We start from the raw sequence: 22,421 nt of genomic DNA, 5'->3' as shown, positions 1-22,421 counted from the left end.
AGATCTGTGCCTGAAAATGCATAGGTTTTTTTCCCCTTGTTTTGCTAGGACATTATGGAGAAAGTGGACAGGAAAGCAGGTCGAGAGAAGGGACACGACATGCAGGAACCTGGAGCAGATTCAAACCCAGGCCTGTGCTGTAGCCTTTTAACATGTGGGCCACCTGCTGAAATGGGTGAGCAATTTAGGGACTGTAGACATGGTTTTTATATCCAAACTCTAGGTGCTGAATATTCTGTTACTTTATTGTGAACAAAAATTTACTAATTACCTCTCAGTATAAAGAAGAATATTTCACCAGTTTGCTGCCTTGTTGTGCTTAGATCTGGGACCCACGTGGAGGTCCAAATATAGGTAGAGGATATAAAGACAAAATTGGGGTTAACGATATACGTTGTACAGTAAACACTTATTTCAGTGCAAGTCACAGCATATTTGACGTCATAGCTACAGAAGGAATGCTAAGCACACTTATGGTTTAAACAGTGTTTTGTTGAATATGTGGAATTTGTACAGAAAAGAGACAGAATATAAAAGTTCTCTCTTTCACATGTCATTCTTTAATGCTTTATGAAATATTACATTTTGCATCTATTGGGATTTTACATTATGTCATGTAGTACGTGAACTGTTTTGGGGGGTGTAGCACCATACACAGTATTTACAGTTCAGAGAACGAAACATTGGTTTTACGGCTATGATACAAGTATTTTTAGTAGTCTGCTACACTTTCATTGTTTCTGCGCTACTTTTTTGTGGATGTTTTTATCCAAAACACTATAAAAAAGGTTCCACTGGTAGAGCATCTACATTACAATAGGGAGTGACCACAAAAGTACACAGTGATTTCTACAACACTTAAAAGGTTGTGCTTTAGTGTAAACACTTACAAAAATCATGCTGACTAAAACCCTTTCTTTTATTTTATTATCATATAGACATTGGCAGGTTGTAAATTTGGGGATTCCTTAAAAATATCGTTGCATCTCAGCAGTGCTCAGTTTTTTATTATTTTAGTCCTTGTAAACAGGAGTAATAGATGTTCCCTTGTAGAAAATATTCCGAGCATTATCTGGGCTGTTGGCTCTCTCTGGAATCAGGATGATGTTATTGACTTTTCTTTGTAGTGTGGACTCTCGACTTGAGGTGACTGAAGGGGTTTCTGAAGCACTCTCTCCACCTTCGCCACTGCCACCACCTCCTCCAGACCCAGAAGTGCTTCCATCACCTGGAGTTACCCTTATAGTAGAGAGGCCCTGTGGTTGAACCCTCTGCTCTGACTGCCCAGTTTTCTGCGTGTGAACTGTAATTATGGGTGGGGTGCTAATGGTGGCGGTGGTAGTAACAATGTGATTGGCACGCTTTCTGTCAATAGATCCTTCACGTATTGAGTCAGAGCTTTCTGAGTCTCTGTTCAGATCATTGAGCTCAAAAGACTGCCTCAAACACCCACTTGATGCTCCCCCTACACCAATCGTCTCTGTACCTCCACCAGCTCCAGTGCCGTGATCCAGGGATCGCCACCTCCATGTTCCGCTTCCATCTGTAGATGGAGCTTGGATCACTGGTCTGCTGTTTTCGGGGTGTGCTTCTACTCTGACAATTGCACCAGTGCTCCCTGAAATACTGCCTGATGTGCTGCCCAATGAGCTGGGCCCTGTGGTGTTGGTGGGGTCTTGATCAGTAAGTGCCCTGTAGTGAGCAGTGCCTTGGAAACTCCCTGTGTTGTTGCACGCCATGCTGCTTTCATCTAAGCTTTTGGAATGGGTCTGTAGAAGTCCCTGCTGTTTAGACATAGCAATCACTTGCATGATTCGAGGTTGGAGATTCTGCCCATTTTCATTAGTCCTGCAGGTTGCAGTCTTCTCTGCAGCTCTTTGCAAGGTAGCCTGGATAGTGCTGTTTGTTGTTGACATCCCCTCATTTCCTCCTCCGCCTCCCACTGTCCTGTCAGAGATGGCATAACTTTCATGACCTTCCTCTGGTATGTGGACCAGTTGAGAAGACCCAGGTCGAGGCTGCATGTTTATCCTAGCTCCTCCAGTGATACCACTACAGTTAGTGGGTAAAGTGGTACTAGCACCTGTGGCCAGTTTGGCCATATATGCATGGGCATCAAAACCACCATTCAGACCCACAGCAGATGGCTCAGAGCTTGATCGGAGCTCCATGCTGCCATGATGGTGTGGATGCTGGGAGGGCGGCCCTGATGACGAGTCTACAGACGAGGAGAATGAATCTGGGACCTGAAGAGAACACTTATGAGTGTTGTTCTTACTTTTCCATTGAGACAAAAGCTGCTTTGAGCGGCTAGAGTCCATGGAGGCATGGTGGAGGGTGGCAGCATGGCGCCTAGCTGCCTCTTCATATGCTGCCATAGCCTGTGGGGTGTGGACCCGAGGGAGAGTGTGACTAAAGGTCATCATGGCATCTTTGCTGTGGGGGCTGTGTGGGGATATCACTTCCACATCTGCACTAGAGCGCTTCAGGCTTCCATCGGGCCTCTGCTGCTGAAGACCTCGGTGAAGCAGACCCTCAGAATGGGAGATGGGGATGGTAGGCTCCCCAGATATGCTAGCTTTCATTTGCAGGTGGTTAAGGACAGCTTCCTGGCTAATATGTGGCAAGGAGCAAGGTGGGCAGTGCACAAGTGCAGGAGGACTGCTGCTGGTCTCCTCACTAGACTGAAAATTTCCAACTGCATACAATCCCTGGCAACAGAGAAACAGAGAAACACTTCTAGATTCTTTTACTTAAAACCTAATATAATATTAATATGATTTCATGCTTGATACCTGGATTCTGATTTTGGATAGGCTAGTGTAATTTGGGCAGGGCCTTGTAACTACAGTAATACTACCCTTTTTATTACAAGCGATTTCAAGTGTGTGTATAAATTAAGGAAAAACAGAAAATACTTCTCATGGACCTTCAGGATGGGTCTATTGTTGAACTGGATGGATTCAGGTCCCTTAATCCCACCCATAACACTGTGAACAATTTAGTCGGTTCAATGCTTTATACTACATTGAAAGCGCCAGTCTTTCATGAGACTATTTGATTGAGTACTTTGATGTGAGAAAAAATCCCACTGACTTTGGTGATTATCTAACTCAATTTGAATCCAACTAAATCTCATACATACTGTACCTGATAAAATATCTAACCTTGATTTAAATTAAGTTGGTTGAAAACTTAAAAGCAGCCAACACATGTGTCTCCAAACATAAACTTTTATTATGATGAGAACATCTGTACCCATAGTGGCAAAAACCACATCTAATTCCATACCAGATAGACAGCAACAGCACCTCCAAGTAGAAAGCCCAGGTAGACGTCCATTGCGTGGTTCTTGTATTGAATAATCCTGGTCAAACCACAAATGATGGCACTCATAATAAAAGAAAAGACGAGCAGGGGCTTAAGTAGCTTGGATGAGTCCGTCAGAGTGCTGTTGAAATACATCTGCAACATACGGCAAATACAATACTGGTTTTATTTATAGCCTTAAGCTTATTGGTTTTTGTCATATACGCTTAGGGAGGTAGCATACTGTGGATCTGTCTCAAAATACTACCATTTCCCCCAAACAATAAAAACAAATTTATGGAGTGCACAGCTAAGGAATGAGCTGAAGCTACACTCAGCTGAAGCTGATACAATTGATTTTGAACAATTTCAGCACTTTGTACAATATGTCTCATTCACCAATATAAGTGCATTTTTCCTATGTCTAAATACAACAATTTTCACTTTTGCTGCTCAAAGCATCTTCCATGAGGAGTCTAAGGAGCTCGGAAAGAAAAGTGTCCGGACTTCTTTAAGTTTCCTTGAAGATGTTTCATCCGAGAAGCTTCTTCAGTTCTAAGAGCAACTGGTGTAAAGAGTCCCAGATTTAAGCTCCATGGGAGTGTCCCCCCACGAACGTCATGGACCCCCTAATGATTCTCTCCCTAATCATATGAGCCAAGGTGTGAAAACGGGTGTAGGTCACAATCAGCCAGGGTTTTGGGTGAGCTCATTGTGAAACCTAGCCCCACCCCATCTTGTGATTTCCTGAGGTCAAATGCTCTAGGATGTGTGCTGAGGGAAGGATCTCAAAACTGGATTATAGATGGCAGACAGTTGGTGTCGTAAACCACCGCCTCTGTTCAAAGATGGTCGCTCACAGAGGACATAGATGGCTTCTTTCACCCTTCTTTCAAACCATTGGTCTTCTCTGTCCAAAATGTGAACACTGGCGTCCTCAAAAGAGTGACCTTTGTCCTTTAGATGGACAGCTGAGTCTTGTCCCGTCGAGATGGACTCGACAGTCCATCTGCATCTAAAGGACCAAGGTCACTCTTTGTCCAGATCCTTTTCTTTTCAAGCTCCTTAAACTACGATAACCTGGATGACTGAGAACCTTCACAGACATATTCCATGAGGAGAAAAACTCATTTTACATTTTAACTGAAAAGAAAGCCTGTTTGGTTCACAGAGGGTTGAGTTGTTTGTTATGTAACTGATAAAAAAAATAAGAAGATAAGTTGAATTTAAGTTTTTTTGTTAAGTCAAATAAACAACGGTATCCTAAGAAGTTGTGAGGGACTTCTGCTGTAACATTGGGGATGACCATTTGCACGAGCTCAAAACATCACTCACCGAAACATAGACGGCAGCAAAGGATGCCAGAGTAGCATGCTGTGATGGGAAGGATTTCCTGCAAGAGACAAAAGAACAAAAACAAATTCATCCAAGATTCACCTCAGCAGGAGAGCAGGAGGTAAAAAGAAACACAACTGGCCTGAGATATCAAAAACAAAATCCTACACACTATCTTAGGGACTAAATGACTGAACCAAAACTGAACCTCATTTCATGTGCTCTGTAACATTGCAGTCATATGTTTACTAATGAAACACATACAAGCATAGAGACAAGGCTTGCCTAAGGCTACTATTGTTGTAAACTGGCCTATATAAACAAAGCAGAACCAAATTAAGCTAGCGTTATAAACTGCAGAGTGCTACAGAAGGAAAGTGAATCTGTAGCTTTGTTTCTCACTCTGCTCCATCCATGACCTACTTATGACAGCTCCTGATATTAAAGCCTCATGCTAACTCCTGACTCTGCATGTGTGCACATTGGTAAGTGTTGGTGCATTTATGGAGCTGTATGATTTCATCCTGAAAACATAGTTGCACAGTTGCAACATCTGTGGTGTCATGCAAATTGCATTAAGGGTTTGAAAACAGATAGCACAGTTTATGTCAGCACTAGAAGTGGGTCAACTCTAGTGCTGACATAACCATTATAATTATATCTGCATTAATCTCATTGTAACACAAGTGTTGCAATGTATGTCAGTTTAAAACTCAGGTTTCAATTTCAAAACGTAATAAATAATACAAAAGACATGCATAATATTTAAAGCTGGAGTGCAATAATCATTTGAAGCGTCCTTTAAACCAGTCGTAGTAGTAGCGTCCAAAAAGCACCTATTTGGCTCTTGGAACACATGCAGGAAGGAACAGACCACTGTCTCTCTGAGGGGGAAGAAGTCCAGTTGTAAACTCAGAACAACACATACAGCACATACACACAGTTGTGCTGCTTTAAAAAAATTCTGTCAGATACAATATTAGAGAGATTAAATGTTTGTAATGTTCATTCTTTAAAATTTGTCTATTCACCATCTCTTCAGAGAAACTTGTCTCTTCTGCTTCAACTTTTGTATTTTCTTTCTAATTAACAATCAGAAAATCATACTTCAGCCTTAGGGGACATAAACGAAGAAAACCATGACATCTGAAAATAAAGTATTCTGTTAAAAACACATAACATCCTAGAAATTGTGTGGTTGTTTTTTTGTACATCTTTTGTACAAACAAGTATTTGTTCAAGTTACTTGATTACTGGTAATTGTAATCATGTTGATGACAAATTGATTTTTCCAGTTGGTTTTCCAATTTAAATTGTTTTTTTCCCTTCTTGTATAATGACTAGGATATAATTTTTCTTGTCATTACTGCTCAGGGTAGTTCTCATGACATAAATGCTGCATTTTTTGGGGGAGTTATTCTCTTCTATACCAACTGGTCAGTAAGAAGTAGTGAGCCTGTTTTGAAAATGTAAGGAGTAGACAGTATATATTTATGTTAAAATGTAGGGAGCAAAAGGAAAAACGTTTGTGTTTATTGTTCAGTTCTACAAATCAGATGTGACGAGACTGTGCACCCTTGTAATGTGAGGCATCCCACTGCTATGTGGTGTCTATAGCTCAGGAGGCAGAGCAGGTCATCTACCTTATTAGAAGGTTAGTGGTTGGTAGTTCAATCCCTGCATGCTCCAGTCTGCATACCAAATGTCTTTGGCCAAGAAAATAACTACAAGTTGTTCTTTGGTGCATCCATCAGAGTATAAATCTTGCATAGAAAAAAGTGCTTGCATGAATGGGTGAATGAGAAAAAGTACTCAGGTGGAGTAGAAAAGCACTATATAAGAACCAATCCATTTATGCAGTGATACCCCTCCTAACATCTAAAATACTTCTAATTTTTTATAGCTGCATCTTAAAGGACTATGGTTGTCACATTACTAGATATTCAAACTTCATGCCAATGCCTAGGAAAATACTTGATACTTAATACCATTTTTGATACCACAGGGAAGATTATTACCACATCCTGCAACAACAGAAGTTATTATTAATTAGATTAAATTAAAAAGTATTTAATAAAAAATTATGTCAACAATTTCATTACAGGTTGTGAAGGTGAAATATATTCTAGAACAAGTTGAAATTATTTATTGCAGAAGAAGCACATTATGCAAATGGTAATAATGAATTTGTGTGGTATTACTTATGTTACAGTAAAGAGTGCATTGTGCATTCTTAAAGTCGTACATGTTGAATTGAACTGAGTATGTCGTCTGTTCAAAGCCTCTCCCAGTCAGTGCTGTTCTCCATGCTTGTCTCACTGTACATGATGTTATTAGCACTTTAAAGGTGATCATTTAGGACTCTAACAAGTTGATTTGTTTACATTTGGCTATCTTAATTTTTAAGTGAGATGTGCATTTTGAGTTTATACACTTAATGCATATAAGGCAACCGTTTCCTTTTGCAGTATTTTTGTGTGACGTGTTTTTCTGTGTTTTAATAAAAGGGGAACAAAGCACATTTAAGTCAACCTAAGATGATATTTGTTCATTTTCACATCGCCTTACTGAGATAAGGCGAAGTGAAACATGCTTCTTTTACTCCAAAGCACCGGAGCACTCAAAGCTTTACAGAACTTGCCTCATTCACCTATTAACACAAGCACTTTTTCTATGGGTAAGGATAAGTATGGTATCAGAAATCATGACCAGAAAAGTCCAGGTTCCATCCATTTTAAGCATGTGAATTACAATGTCTTGTCTTACTTATATTGGAATAAGCATGTACAGATTCCAAAAAGAGGAGGTTGTATCTAATCTAATTTTTTGTCTTGTAATGATTAAACACAGAGTCAATACAGTACAAGTGTAGACAGGGCAGTCACTTGAGACTGTGAGACCAGACTGGCCAACCTGCGCGCTGCATGAATAGACTACAACAAAGCCTATGACTCAATGCCTCACACATGGATCCTGTAATGCCTTGAACTGTACAAGATCAACAGGAAGGGCCTTCATCAGGAGGATTGAGAAGTGGCGAACAAACTCAGCCAGATCATTACCAAGACTGGCTACGGATACCAAGTATGGAATGGTGGAGTCTGTTGTAGCAAATGCACTTAGCCAAGAAAATGGACAGGAACAATAGTCATCATATGAGACTTCAAAAAAAGGGGGTACAACACAAAAACCTGACATCAGAGCAAGATATATAATGGCTTCCCAAAAACTTTTCATTTTCTAGCTAAACCTGAGAACATTCCATCTCTACTGCAAAGGATTCTGGGAAATGCAGTTTTCACAATCTTTCACTACCTCGCTGACCGATCACAGTATGCGAGAACTCAGGGCTGTGTGTCGGACAGGGTTGTCTGCAGTATGGGGGCCCCACAGGGAACGGTTCTGGCTCCGTTCCTCTTCACCATCTACACTGCAGACTTCTCTCACAACTCCACCCAGTGCTTCCTGCAGAAGTTCTCTGATGACTCTGCAATAGTTGGTCTCATCACTGATGAAAACTGACCTATGGCCTTGTGGACTGGTGTCAGCAGAACTACCTCCAGATCAACACTAGAAAAACCAAGGAGCTGGTGGTAGACTTCCACAGGCACAAACATCCTCCACTGCAACCACTGAACATACAAGGTACATTGAGACTGTGGACAGCTACAGGTACCTTGGTGTTGATCTCACCTAAACTTACAAATTATCATACCATTTTTAAACAAAACAAAGAGACAATTATTTTATCATCACTCATTCTTATAGACAAATATCGTCCAAAGCAACAATATTTTAAGGTCCATATCAGGTTAAAACTGTAATATTTCGGCATTACGTTCAGCCATCTTGGATGGACTTCCTCTATTTTTCTTTTTCCAAAGCACTTAAAACAATATTACACATCAGCCACTAGAGGGAGCTCTAGTGCAGTGTGCAAAACTGTATAATCCAGTGTAATTTATAAAAGGCAGAACATGGTACATTGTTAAAAAAAAAGAATGCACCGGCCAGCTCAGCAACACCAAAAGACCATGATGACCACACAACATGACCTACTCAGTCAAGAAAAATTCTTTGGGTAGGGGAAATCAAGATTAACTTGTACTAGAAGGATGGTAAGAGAAAGGTATAGAGATGGAAAAGAACACTCATGATCTGAAGTATATCACAGCATTATTGCATGGGCATGTATGGTACAAGGTGGAACTGTTTCAGTAATGTTTCTTGATGATGTGACTGCTGATAGAAGTAGCAGAATGAGTTGTGAAGTGTACAGGCTCGTACTTTCTTCTCAGTTTCAGTCTTATTCATATTGCAAAAACAGCTCAAGAGTTTCTTAAGGCAAAGAAAGTCATTCACCTGATCATAATTCAAACGAGCATGAAGATAAATCACAGGAAACACAGTATCGTGTGATATTTGTAGCTGGTCATTTAAGGTGGTCATTGGTGGGGCGATCGTGGCTCAAGAGTTGGGAGTTCGCCTTGTAACCGGAAGGTTGCTGGTTTGAGCCCCGGCTTGGACAGTCTCGGTCGTTGTGTCCTTGGGCAAGACACTTCACCCGTTGCCTACTGGTGGTGGTCAGCTACTACAATGTAGCTGCCATCACTGATGGGTGGATGACTGGATGTGTAAAGCGCTATGGGGTCCTTAGGGCTAGTAAAAGTGCTACACAAATACAGGCCATTGACTCTAAAGGTGTTTTATCCAGATCTAAAAAACAATCCATATTTAAAAGCTTTACTTTGAACATTTGATTTTGAAATATGTGACATGTATTGAAATGGCGATACATCTAAACAATTTGTGCAAAACTTGTGTTAAATCCTTTGATTTAAATCACAAGTCCACATTGTTAATGTAAAAGAGCCAAATGATAAAAGTCTTTCAGAGTGGTGACTTTGCCTGTGTTGCTATTAGCACAGCAGAAATGAAATCCAAACTGAATTTTCATTTGACTTATCTGTGTTTTCCCCTTTGTTCTTTTTTCCTGTTTTCATTAATGTCATGTGTATTGAATTCCCTTGTTTCATACACTCTCTCCCTCCCTGGTGTGTAATTAGGCTGTTTTCCTTCCCTCATTCTCTTTAATTTTCTCATCTTGTCTCTTTCTGGCTCCCTGATCATCTTCCTCTCTCCAGTAGTTTGTTTCTTCTTCTAATGACCTACTTAGTTGCTTCGTGCTTTTCCTGGCATCATTGTCCAGCTTCTGAAGAAGTGTCATCATCCTTCCAGCATACTTTTGCAGAATTGATGATGCATGCAATTGAGTTATTCCCTATAATTTTCTTATAACGGTATTATTGTTGTAATTTGTTGTCATTATCTGTCTTGATGCATGCTCAGTCATCCAGGTAAGTAAGTCATTTTGGGATTGACACTGTTATTATTGTCATTGTTGGTCGTAGTTATTGATTGGGATTATTGGTGGTGATGTTTGGCTTGAACTATAATTATTATTATTGTCATAATTCTCTCCTAATTTGCATTAAACCTGGACTGAATAAAATTAACACCCTCACATTCACTGCACACATTCACAGTCCTGCTGGTATTATTTTTCTTACCAACTCTGTCTTGTCTGTAAGTTTTCCAATCTATCCCTGCTCTGTTCTTTATGTGATATACTTCATAATAATATTAAAAAGAAAAAGCCTTTTTTTCTCTGTTTTATAAGACAATTGTCTTATATTCCCCTCTAAGAGTGCTAATGTACTTTATAGCTAGTGATATAAAGCATCACAAAGAATCACGTTAAATGATTTTTCTTGACTACAAAACTGATCCACTCTTAATTTGTGTGTCGTTTGCGTGAAAGTGTTCAGAATCCAAGTCTTTCAGTGTAAAGTGGAGCATATCGAGTGTTTTTTCTTTCCTTACCTGCCCTGGTTGATTGCTGCAGGGTCACTCCCTGAGCAAATATCTTCCATTATGTATGGGTTCTGTTCACAGCTGACATTTAGGGTGGTGTAATTGGGTTTACACACAGTTAGGAAATATGGTGTTGGGTATCCAGTCATCAGTTGGAGGACGTCTGTGATGAGGGCCGTGGCACAAAGACCGAACGCATGAACTCCTGAGGATAGATGGTGAGATATGTGCTTACCAAGAGGAAAAAGAGTGAGAATATCAGATTTTACAATGTTTAGTTTAAATTGTATGGTTGTATTATTTAGACAAAATAATGTATCGCGGTATAGTCTGACGCTGGATCACTTCACAATCCAGTCCAGTTTAACTCAGCTCAGTTTTTCAATGGTTGCTCTCAACGCCGCACGAATTGTCCAACAATTAATAATAGCAAAAATGAAGGAGGGTAAAATGACGATGAATAATAAATTAACTACACAATTGAGGCTGCAGTCGACAAACAACTTTGCCATAAAATTACCGTGAAGTGTTGTATTATGTATTATATTTTCTTTGTGTGAGTGAGAGAGTATTTATGTGGCCGTGTCATGGATCGCTGTGTGGCAGGCAGGAGGAGGACCCAAAATGCAAAACTCACAGACACGGGGATGAACTTAAAAATTACAGCTTTAATGCTGGAGAGGCAGAACGTAGGAAATACAAAACTAAACTGGGAAAACTAAATACAAAGCTCGCCAAGAAACACAGGGAAGAACACACACAACATGAGGGAAAACGCGACACAGAACTGAGGGAGACGCAGACATAAATACACAGAGGGTTAACGAGGGAAGTGGGAGCACACGGGGAACACAGGTGACACTGATAATAATCACGGGACATGGCAGGAGTGAACACAACACTGACGGTAGAGGTGAAACAGGAAGTACAGAGGTTCAGACAGGAGGAGAGAGAGCACGGGGAGAACACCAACATAACGGGCAGGGGAGACACGGAATAAACACGAAAGGGGACGAGGGCTCATGAATACACAGAGGGGCACACAGGGGGTGAGAGTCACAAAGGGAAAGCACTCAGGGAACAACACAACAGGGCAACTCAGGAAACAGAACCTAAACAGGGAACAAAATACAAACATACAAGAAAACTAAGAACACTGGGCCAACATGGCCCAGGACCATGACAGGCCGGATTTATTAAGTGAAGCAAATAGTGTGACACTGCAATGTGGATGATGTGCTAATTTATAAAGTGGATGCATTTGGATGATTTACCATTTGGATGATTTACCATGTAGTAATGACCAAACCAAAAATGGTTTAAAAACAAAGTTTGTGTTTGTTACTTTTGGGTAATGCTGGAATTATATGATTTTGGTTTAGCACTGTGGATGAATGCATCGTCTTTAGAGACTGAATCAGTTTTAATATCCAATGCTAATAAAGCAAAACCAAAACGAAAAGCATGAATCCATTGAGATAATAGTAATTTTACTGTTAGCAGATAAAATGCACACATAGAGGTGGCTGTGGCTCAGAGAGGGTAGAGCAGGTCTGCTAATCAGAGGTTTGATGGTTTGATTCCTTGCTGCTCCACTCGGAATGCCCAAGTACCCTTGGGCACCTCCCAATGTATCGAGAGTGTGCGTAAAATAATTATAAAGCACTTGATGGCATAGAATAAAAAAACGGCATGTATATGAATAAATTGGGGAGTCATGTAAAATTCCCATTTTGAGCTCCCATAAGGAAAAAAGTGTCACCACAAAGGTACTAGAATTCTTAACTGGCTACCATGGACTGCCTTTATGTGACATGAGTAAGTGTGCAGTTTAAAAAAATCAACCTACCAACAAATCGGACGGCTCTGCGTATGAAGGAATTGAAGTTGCAGCCAGCTGCGTTGATGTTAGCCTCACCGCCACCGCCGAGCTTTCTCCAAGACAGACAGCAAAACAGGATGGCCTCTCCAATCATTATCTGTCAACACAACAACTCACCTGTTACGTCTGCTCACAGAGGAGGAGACACTCAGAAAATTCAGACTATAAATCTCTGCCAAAGTGGTTCTGACATAATCAGCCAGTTTGAGAACATGAACGGGAACTGGCTGCTTTATGTGAGCAATGTGCCACAGCTTGTTCTTTGGATTCCACTCAAAGCTCTCGGATAAACCCAGCCACGTAGCTAACACACAAATGCACTCTGCATGGGATTACACATCTTTGCAGAACCAGAAGGATGGAAAAAATAAATATTTAGAGATTATTTAGCATTGGACAGGTGCAAAAGGGAGAGGGAGAGGGGGGCTCCAGTGATGTGCATATTATCAAAACTGACCCTGGACACATGACCCACCCTAAACCAGAGAGAAATGTACACCACATTTTTCTCTTGCAAATTTTTCATACGGGAATTTATGTTTGCAAAGTTTAATTACTTTCCAAGGTGTTTTAAGTTTTATGCTTTTTACAGTGATGATATCTAAAAGTCTATAAAACTTACTGTGAAAGTAACCAACACGTCCAAAGACTCAGAGATGCATAGAAGTAAATTATCCAAATAGGGCTGGGCAAAATGATTATTTTCCTAATCGATGAATCTAGCGATTAATTTTTCGATGCATCGATTAATCTAACGATTCATTTTTCAATCCGATTCGATTTCGATTCGATTAACGATTTTTTCCCCCATTATTTGACTTGTATAGCAATTTCACATTTACTAATTTATGTATATAAATGAAAAACACAAATTTATTCATTTGAAGACCTTTTAATAAAAAAAAAATTCAAAATAAAGTTGTAGAGGTCGTACAATCAATACAATAGAGATAGCATTTAACAAGAAATGAAATGTGCAAACATATATAAAATTAAGGAAAAGTTAACAAAACATTTCAAATAAATAGCAACAATGGTGTCTTTAAACAAACAAAATGTAACATTCACTTTGCTTTCTGCCAAAAAGTGCTCTTCATTCACAAAACAAAATCCACAATAACATTGTACTACAATCTTCTGTTTTAAACAAAAAATTAAATGTTTTGCAAAACAAATATAACAAAGGAAATCATAGCAAAAAATTAATAATATACAAACAGCAGAAATGGCGTCTTTGAACAAATAATGAAATGACAAGTTACCCCTAAGTAGGACTCTGTGACCAGACTTGTCCAAGCATCAGTGGTAAGGGAGATTTTGGATGTTTTGGAGGCTTTTTTTTTAGTTCATTCCTTAGTTTCTCCACTGAAGTTTCATACTTTCTCTCCATCATGCTTGTAAAATGACGCTTAGACGGCAGAGTGTAACCTGGCTGGAAAGTGGTCAGCATTTCTTTGAATCCCTCACCCACAGCAAGTGGTCTCTTGTCTTTTAAAATCATAGCTAAGACGCTCTCAGTAAGTACAGCCACCCCCTGGGTGGCACACAGATGAATTCGAATAATTACAAAATAATCATATGGAAAGCATAATATCAAAATAATTTGATAAGGATCTGGTTGAGATAGATATATACACACATACTGTTATGCCATGTGCTTTCATAGCATAACAGTAAGAGGTTAATGATAATCCCCAATGTTGAACATATGATATGCAGTAATCATGATGGCTGGAAAAGATAACGTTTAAACACCCAGGGCTGATGGCACCTTTACTGGTGCACTGCTTTCTAGTCATTAGATGGCATAACTTTGACCTATAAGATCAAGCTGGAGAAGCATTATGTATAAAAACAGCGTTCAAATAGGATGAAACACATTAAATATGACAAATCAAGAGTTCATTGTCATTTTGCTTTTGCAAGCACTTTAACAATGTTGTAATAGTGTCCACGACGGCTACGTTTAGCAGGTGGTGCATTATCCTTGTTAACATTTCTCCTGCGGCCAATTCGCTGTCTCACATTTTTGTCTTTCGCCGATTCTGATAATCAGCCTGCGTGCATTCAGACTCATTTCGCCAGCATGGGTCACAAACCAAAAAAACAATAACAACAGCAGCTGCTATATGTTACTGCTCAGCAGCTTAAATGAGTTTTGCATTTACGGAGGTTGGGTGTTTATCTCTGTGTCTATGAGTGAGTGTACGTCTACGTGGGGGGGTCTGGATGAATTAACGGGTAAAAACTAGCGTTAGTAAAAAAGTTGAAAACTTACGGTGGTTTGTCCTTTGCAGAAGCTGCTCCTGGATGCAGTCGTTTGAGGTGCTGGTGCATAGCCGTCGTGCTTTTATGATAGGCTATTTCCACCTTACAAAGTCGGCAAACGACTGAATCACTTCCTTTTCTGTTAAAATATCCCCATACTGTAGAACTGCGTGTTCGGGTGGAGTGATTTAAGTTGACTGCAACTGCCTCACTCATGATTCCGCTACTCGCTGCCGCCATGTCTTTTTTTGAAAGTGACGACGCATCGACGCAGATTTTTTTACGTCGACGTATTTTTTGCGTCGACGTAATCAATTACGTCAACGCGTTGTCCCAGCCCTATATCCAAACCAGGTTTCTACATCAGATTTACACGACTGTGTCTAAATATTATGGCACTGATATTTATATACGGAACTTTTCTACACTTACTGGCAATTCAGTCATTTTACACTATAAGCTGCACTCACCCATTCAAACACATTCATTCAATACTTTATATTACACACTTTACACCACTTATTGTACCAATATTTATGTAAAAAAAGCATGTTGTATTTTTTTCACTCGATATGACAGCAGTTATTAGTGTCGAGTGTGAAGCAGCGGGAATGAGGATCAGCACCTCCAAATCTGAGGCCATGGTTCTCAGCCGGAAAAAGGTGGAGTGCCCACTCCGGGTTGGGGATGAGTTCCTGCCCCAAGTGGAGGAGTTCAAGTATCTTGGGGTCTTGTTCGCGAGTGATAGGAGAAGTGAGCTGGAGATCGACAGACGAACTGGTGCTGCGGCCGCAGTGATGTGGACGCTGCACCGGTCTGTCATGGTGAAGAAAGAGCTGAGTGTAAAAGCGAAGCTCTCAATTTACCGGTCGATCTACGTCCCTACCCTCACGTCCCTACATGGCCACGAGCTGTGGGTAATGACGAGAACGAGATCGCGGAAACAAGCGGTGTAAATGAGCTTTCTTCGAAGGGTGGCTGGCCTCTCCCTTAGAGATAGGGTGAGAAGTTCAGCCATCCGGGAGAGGCTCAGAGTAGAGCCGCTGCTCCTCTACATCGAAAGGAGCCAGCTGAGGTGGTTCAGGCATCTGACAAGGATGCCTCCTGGGCGCCTCCTGGGTGAGGTGTTCCGGGCATGTCCCACTGGGAGGAGGCCCCAGGGCAGACCCAGGACACGCTGGAAAGCTTATATCTCTTGGCTGGCCTGGGAACGCCTTGGTGTTCCCCCGGATAAGCTGGTGGAGGTGGCTGGGAAGAGGGAAGTCTGGGCTTCCCTGCTAGGCTGCTGCCCCCGTGACCCGGCCCCGGATAAAGCGGAAGAAGATGGATGGATAGATGGATGGATGGATGGATGGAGAAACTCTGAAGCCACTTTGAAGCCAAGGATTTTCTGGTAGTGGACAGAATTCAGAACAATGCTGACTCTGCATTCACTAATGCTATCTACCGCCTGACTACCGAGGACAGTGACGTCATCAGCGAGAGACCGGTGACCAGCATTGCGGAGCATGACGTCCGAGCGGCATTGAGGAGAGTGAACACAAGGAAAGCGGCGGGGCCAGATGGCATCACCGGCCGTCTGCTGCGCTGCTGTGCTGACCAGCTAGCAGGTGTGTTCACTTACATCTTCAACGAGTCCCTGGCGAAGTCTGTGGTCCCCACATGCTTCAAAAGATCCACCATCATCCCTGTGCCCAAGAACAGCAAACCCTCATCCCTGAACGATTACCGGCCAGTTGCACTGACCTCGTTAGTAATGAAGGTGTTTGAGAGGCTGCTGAAGAACATCATCTCCTCCTCCATCCCAGACACCACAGATCCGCTGCAGTTCGCCTACAGATCCAACAGATCCACAGAGGATGCCATCGCCCACGTCCTACACACCACTCTCAGCCACGTGGACAAGAAACAGGGTAACTATGTGAGAATGCTATTTGTTGATTACAGTTCAGCATTTAACACAATAGTGCTCTGCAGACTGTTCACAAAGCTGAGGGATCTGGGACTTAACAGCAGTCTGTGTGCATGGGTGTTGGACTTCCTCACTGGCAGAACTCAGGTGGTGAGGGTGGATAGATGCGTCTCTAACAGCATCACCATCAACACAGGAGCACCTCAGGGATGTGTCCTCTTGCCACTGCTCTACTCCCTCTACACTTCAGACTGTGTGGCCACCCATGGCTCCAACACCCTTGTGAAGTTTGCTGACGACACAGTGGTGTTGGGTGCCATCTCCAACAACGATGAGGCGGCCTACATGGATGAAGTGAAGAATCTGGCATCATGGTGCCAGGACAACCACCTCCAGCTGAACGTCGGCAAGACCAAGGAGCTGGTGGTGGACTTCAGAAGGGGTCAGCACAGAGACTACAAGCCCATTATCATCAATGGAGCTCCAGTGGAGAGGGTGCAGTCCTTCAAGTATCTTGGTGTCCACATCTCCTCAGACCTGACATGGGCTGCCCACATTCAGGTCCAGACCAAAAAGGCTAGGCAGCGCCTGTATCACCTACGACAACTGAGGAAGTTCAGGGTCTCTCCAAAGATCCTCAGGATTTTCTATACAGGCGCTGTGGAGAGCATCCTCACACAGAACATGACATCGTGGTTTGGGAACAGCTGTGTGAAGGACCAAAAAGCTCTCCAGAGAGTGATCCGTACAGCAGAACGCTGCTGCAGGATTGCTCTCCCCCCGCTTCAGGACACCTACACCAGGAGATGCCGGACTAGAGCAACGCAGATACTGAAGGACCCGTCCCATCCTGGCAACAAACTGTTCCAACTTCTGCAATCTGGTAGAAGGTTCAGCATCATCCGGGTAAGGACAGAGAGACTCAAGAGGAGCTTCTATCCCCAAGCCATCCGTGCCCTAAACACACACACCCGCCCTCTCACATCATCTATAATTGACTGAGACAGGACTCTCCCAGACACTAAACCAAGGAACAATGTACATTTCAATTCCTTTAATTTTAAATATGTTTATATTGTCTATCCTGTAAAATAGTCAGATTGTCTATTCTTATTTAATTCACTTAATGCACAGAATTCACCTGCTTGCTGCTACTACTGTACATTCACCTAATGTATATACTATATATATAATGTTCTTCCTCTACCCCCCCCCCCCCCCCCCCCCTTTTTGCAAATGTCGAGGAGCGTGTCAGGCTACATTTCACTGTGTGTTATACTTGTTTAACTATGCATGTGACAAATAAAGAACCTTGAGCCTTGAACCTTGAACTCCAATGAACTCAGTGAAGATCTAAGAAGAAAACTTGTAGAATCAAAGTTGGTAAGGTTTCCTGGACCATTTCCAAATAATGTAATTTCAGCTGTTCACAGGCACCCACTAGAGTACGCTGGGCCCTCAGGCCCCCCTCATGAAGTCAGTTTCTGATTCCTTGATCAGAGACAATTTAACATTGTCCTGGGGGTTGTCTCATTGTTGCCACTCTAGCACACATGTTAATTCATGCCTGTTAATTTCATCAACACTTTTGCTACTTAACTGAGGTTTAACTGACATGATCCTTCCTTAAATCTGTTTGAGCATTTTATTATTAGCAGCTTTTACAGCTCTTTATTGATATATTATGTGTTCGAGTTCTGTATTATTTTTTTTTCTGTTAATAATTTTATTCTGCATTTCCCTGAACTTCTTGTTGTCTTAAGATGATTTTTTATTGTATTGTTATTTGTGACTTTAGTTCTTAGTTTTCTGTGACTTCAGCTTTGTTAGATGTCCTCACCCTGTTTTTGGTCATGGTCCCTCATGACATTCTCTTTTTCCTTGTGTCCTTGTTCTTGTTTGTATGTGTTTGTGGGCGGGACTCATCACAGGTTCCCGTCTGTGGCCGAACACACCTGCTCCAATCACCCACCTAATGATCTAATTAAGAAGCCACTACTTAAAGTAGCTGCTGAGACTTTGTATTCACTGGATCATCGAGCTAATCGGTTAGTTAAAACCGTGCTCCTGCTACTCCAGAGCCTCCGGGCTAGAACCAGCAGACTGAGAGACAGCTTCGTCCATCAGGCTGTCAGGAAGCTGAAGTCTCACCCTGCTCCGTCCCTCTCGACTCTCACACACATGAACTCCAGACCTGTATCCAGCTCCTCCCTCCGAATCCAACACCGCCCTTTCACTGACTGCCCCACCCCCACTTGCACATGAACTCTGACACTAGTTGGTGTTTTTATCAGGTAGTATTCATTGCATTTTCCAATCGCACCTGTATGCAATCTTAACTTATATTATTGCATTACTGGAATAATCTTCCAGTTGATATTCCCGTGTCTGAATTCATTCAATCTTTTAAATTACGATCAATAACTTATTTATTTAACTTAGCACTGCCGAGTAATTAGCGCTCTGTTTCATCTGGTAGTGTATTTTGCACTTCCTTAAGTGATTTCAATTTTATGTAATTTTAATTTAGTTTCCTACTATTGTATTATTGAGAAGCACTTTGATGTACCTCTGGTCTTTGTGCTACATAAATAAAGTTGTATTGTATTGTAACTGTCGTACATACAGTGGCTTGCAAAAGTATTTCGCCCCCTTGAACTTTCCCACATTTTGTCACATTACAGCCACAAACATGAATCAATTTTATTGGAATTCCACGTGAAAGACCAACACAAAGTGGTGCACACGTGAGAAGTGGAACGAAAATCATACGATTCCAAGCATGTTTTACAAATAAATAACTGCAAAGGTAACTGTAAATAACTTCACTGTAAATAAATGCACTGAGCTGTAATCTCCCGAGTCCTGCACTTGAGTTGTCCAGGTCTGGAGTCTCACTGCCTGTTAGCTTTGACAGTTTTCTCAGAGCTTTTCTGGTAATTTGATTTGTGATAAAGATGACGGACACCCAGAGGAAAAAATGCAGATCTCTTCCCCTTCTTTCTAATTTACATTTTACAATGGTTGTGTGTTTATACTATAAAATCTAAGACTAGAGCACCTCCATAATGACTGCTAAAGGCTATTTTGCACTGTTTCAAGACTTAAAATAAGGCTGTTGTCAAGTGTGAAGCCTTACTGTGATGGCAGGTCCAGCAAAGGCCAGGCTGAGCAACATCAGGAAGGGGATGACCTCGTGGTTAGGGTCAATGTAGGGCAGGCTTAGGCTGCGGTCATGACAGTTGAAGCCAGACTTCACTGGCTTGAACACATCCGTCCACTTCAGGAAGTACAGACTCACCACAGATGAGACCAGGATGGGCAGCTACACACAGACACAACATCAGCAGACAGAGAAAATGAGGCGTTAGTTCAAAGTCATAAACAGCAAGAGCTTCAGCAGATTGCCACTGAATAGCTAAACAGCCAGTCAAAGCTGCAAATGCCCATATGAACCCGTGGGTCAATGAGCACATTAACATTTCATTTCATAATAAGAACAACAACATAGAAAGGTCAGGATGGATGGACGGTTATGCAAGATGGCACGTGGACTTAATTCCTCTTATTAATTACATCCCAACAAACAAAATGACAACCAGGTCTTAAGACAACATTAATTATAACATGTTCAGTTCAATCCCAACTATAAAATAAGGTCAGAGTTATAAATGTGGTATTTACTTTTTCAATTCAGCAAATGGAAGTACTCGCTGTACTGATGTGTAAGCAAAATACTCAACTAGTTACATAAATATCTGCTTTATACAGTGAGCTAGGGACATTGTTTTTAGCAGAACTGTGAAGCTGAGAGGAGGTTTATGTGTGCAAACGGGAGCATACTCGGTTTTCCTTTTGACATTCTTCACCAGAGTTCAACTGCCAGTGCCCAGTACCATAACATCTCCTAGGTGCCCAGCATGGCCCATCTAACCACACTCTGCTTGCCAGATGAGCAGTGGGTTTTACCAAGAAGAAAAACTATAATATGGGAAAAATATGAAGTACCATATTTGATATTGCTTTAGTGTTTTTTGTTTTCTTTCAGTCCATCTGTTTTATGAAACGCCACCGAGTCAGTCTGAGTGCATTTAGCTGGATTTGAGCAAATAGTGTGAATCAATCTGTGGTGGGGCGTGGTCTGCGTGGTCTTTTAGTGCCCCTCCCGAAAATCTCCCGGAGCCACCATTCTCCCGAATTTCTCCCAAATTTCCACCCAGACAACAAAATTCAAAAAACCATATCGCAGAATTCATAGCGCGGCCCAGCCAATTCCAGTCTCTAACAATGGCAGCAGCAACTTAGTTTTAATATTACTCTTATTTCTCTTTCTGGGTCGCAAAAAAACTTTTAACATATTTTCAGGTGAGAATGTAGCTGTGTAAACTTCAAATATCTGAGCCGACTGACACATCGTCTTCAAACCCCCGCGGTCTTTCGCTACTCGGGTTAAGCATGATATATAAGTCACTTTGATAACTTAAAAATGTTATTGTTTGACTTTTTCAGTGTTTTATTTGTTCGTGAGCAAATCGGTTTGGCTGAGATTAAAGTTATTAGATTAGATTAAATTAAATTTAACTTTATTATTCCCTCGGGAGTAGGGATGGGTATCGTTTAGGTTTTATCCGATACCGGTGCCAAACCGGTACTTTTGAAACGGTGCCGGTGCTTAAAGAATGGAGAACACAAACTTTGTCCAAAAACCTCTCATGTTCAGCTGTTTTTTCGTAACAAGTCAACAATGTTAGTCTTCTCTGCAGCTATAGGGCATATATGGTATCACTCTTGGCTGGAAGCAGTGCTTAAACAATGGAAAAAACACAAACTTTGTCCAAAAACCTCTCATGTTTAACTGTTTTCCACTTTTTCTTTGGTCATTTTAGCCTTTTTGGCCAGGGTGAAGGGAGTATCTGCCATCAAACAAGAAGACAGCTGCATGTAGCTATGATGATGTTTGCTAGTTCACCTTACATGCATTAATGTAATCACGTGGTTAGCCTACTCAACGTGAATTACACACGAACAACATTAAGCTACTCACACAGAGAAGAACGGCTGCTGCTGCATCATCATCCTCATCATTTCTGCTACACTGGCAGGGCTAGGGGCCAGGACTCTATTCTTCATCAAAGGAGCTTGCAAAGAAAAGCGTCTGGACTTCTTTAAGTTACTTGAAGACGTTTCACCTCTCATCCACGGGACCCACACCCAGTTTCACACCTTGGCTCAGGCGATTAGTATTTATTTAGTATTTAGTATTTATTTATTTATTGTCATTGTCAAGAACAATGAAATTGCGTTTGGGGCTTCCATACAACCCAAAAAAAAGAAGAAAATAATAAATACCCCTTAAAACCCAAGTGTACATATTTAACCCAGTGTGACTCCAATGCAATAAGACAATCCTTAGCAATAATGTTCGTAGAAATTCAGACAAAGACCTGAGAAACATGACAAAATACAACAATGCAACCCATTCAATATTATTGTACTGTGAGATATGATATCAGATATGATAGTTATCTATTTAAGAAAGAGGGGGGGGGGGGGGGGGGCAGGAGGGGGAAGAGAATAAAGATATGATGCACCAATGCAGACCAGTTCATTGCTATTAAGAAGTTGGATATGGTTATTGTCCGTGAGAGGGGGGCAGAGAGTTCAGGAGCCTCACAGCCTGTGGATACAGGCTGTTGGCCAGTCTGGATGTTCTGGCCTGTATAGACCTGTACCTTCTCCCTGAGGGCAGCAGATGGAAAAGGTGGCGCGCAGGGTGATGTTGGTCCCGCAGGATACTGTGCACCCTCCTCAGACAGCGAGTGGGGAAGATATTACTGATCT

General features: G+C 41.6%; 2 protein-coding genes across 2 annotated transcripts in view; one reads left to right on the top strand and one right to left on the bottom strand.

Annotated features, from left to right (window-relative positions):
• LOC112431726 (uncharacterized) overlaps window positions 1-22,421 on the top strand; it is a 114,911-nt gene that overhangs the window by 56,742 nt on the left and 35,748 nt on the right. The gene's annotated exons all lie outside the window — the stretch shown is intronic.
• LOC112431456 (phospholipid phosphatase-related protein type 4-like) lies at window positions 554-20,509 on the bottom strand. The gene is made up of 7 exons (XM_076888730.1): window positions 20,477-20,509; window positions 19,720-19,905; window positions 12,368-12,497; window positions 10,528-10,723; window positions 4,645-4,702; window positions 3,292-3,465; window positions 554-2,711 (listed from the first exon to the last, which is right to left on the bottom strand). The coding sequence occupies exons 1-7, from the start codon at window positions 20,507-20,509 to the stop codon at window positions 1,014-1,016; spliced, it is 2,475 nt and encodes an 824-aa protein (XP_076744845.1). The 3' UTR covers window positions 554-1,013.

The sequence above is a fragment of the Maylandia zebra genome, linkage group LG9 (genome assembly GCF_041146795.1).
Source record: "Maylandia zebra isolate NMK-2024a linkage group LG9, Mzebra_GT3a, whole genome shotgun sequence".
NCBI lineage: Eukaryota > Metazoa > Chordata > Actinopteri > Cichliformes > Cichlidae > Maylandia > Maylandia zebra.
Note: the sequence above shows the minus strand (reverse complement) of the source record. Positions and strands in the feature narration are given on the sequence as shown.

Excerpts from the sequence above, each read along its gene's own strand:
- LOC112431456 (XM_076888730.1), bottom strand. The coding sequence starts at position 20,509 with ATGGGCCATGCTGGGCACCTAGGAGATGTTATG. Across the intron at positions 4,703-10,527 it reads GCAGCAATCAACCAGGGCAG|GAAATCCTTCCCATCACAGC; the intron begins GTAAGGAAAGAA and ends TGTCTCTTGCAG. Across the intron at positions 2,712-3,291 it reads GTGCTGTTGCTGTCTATCTG|GGATTGTATGCAGTTGGAAA; the intron begins GTATGGAATTAG and ends CTCTGTTGCCAG.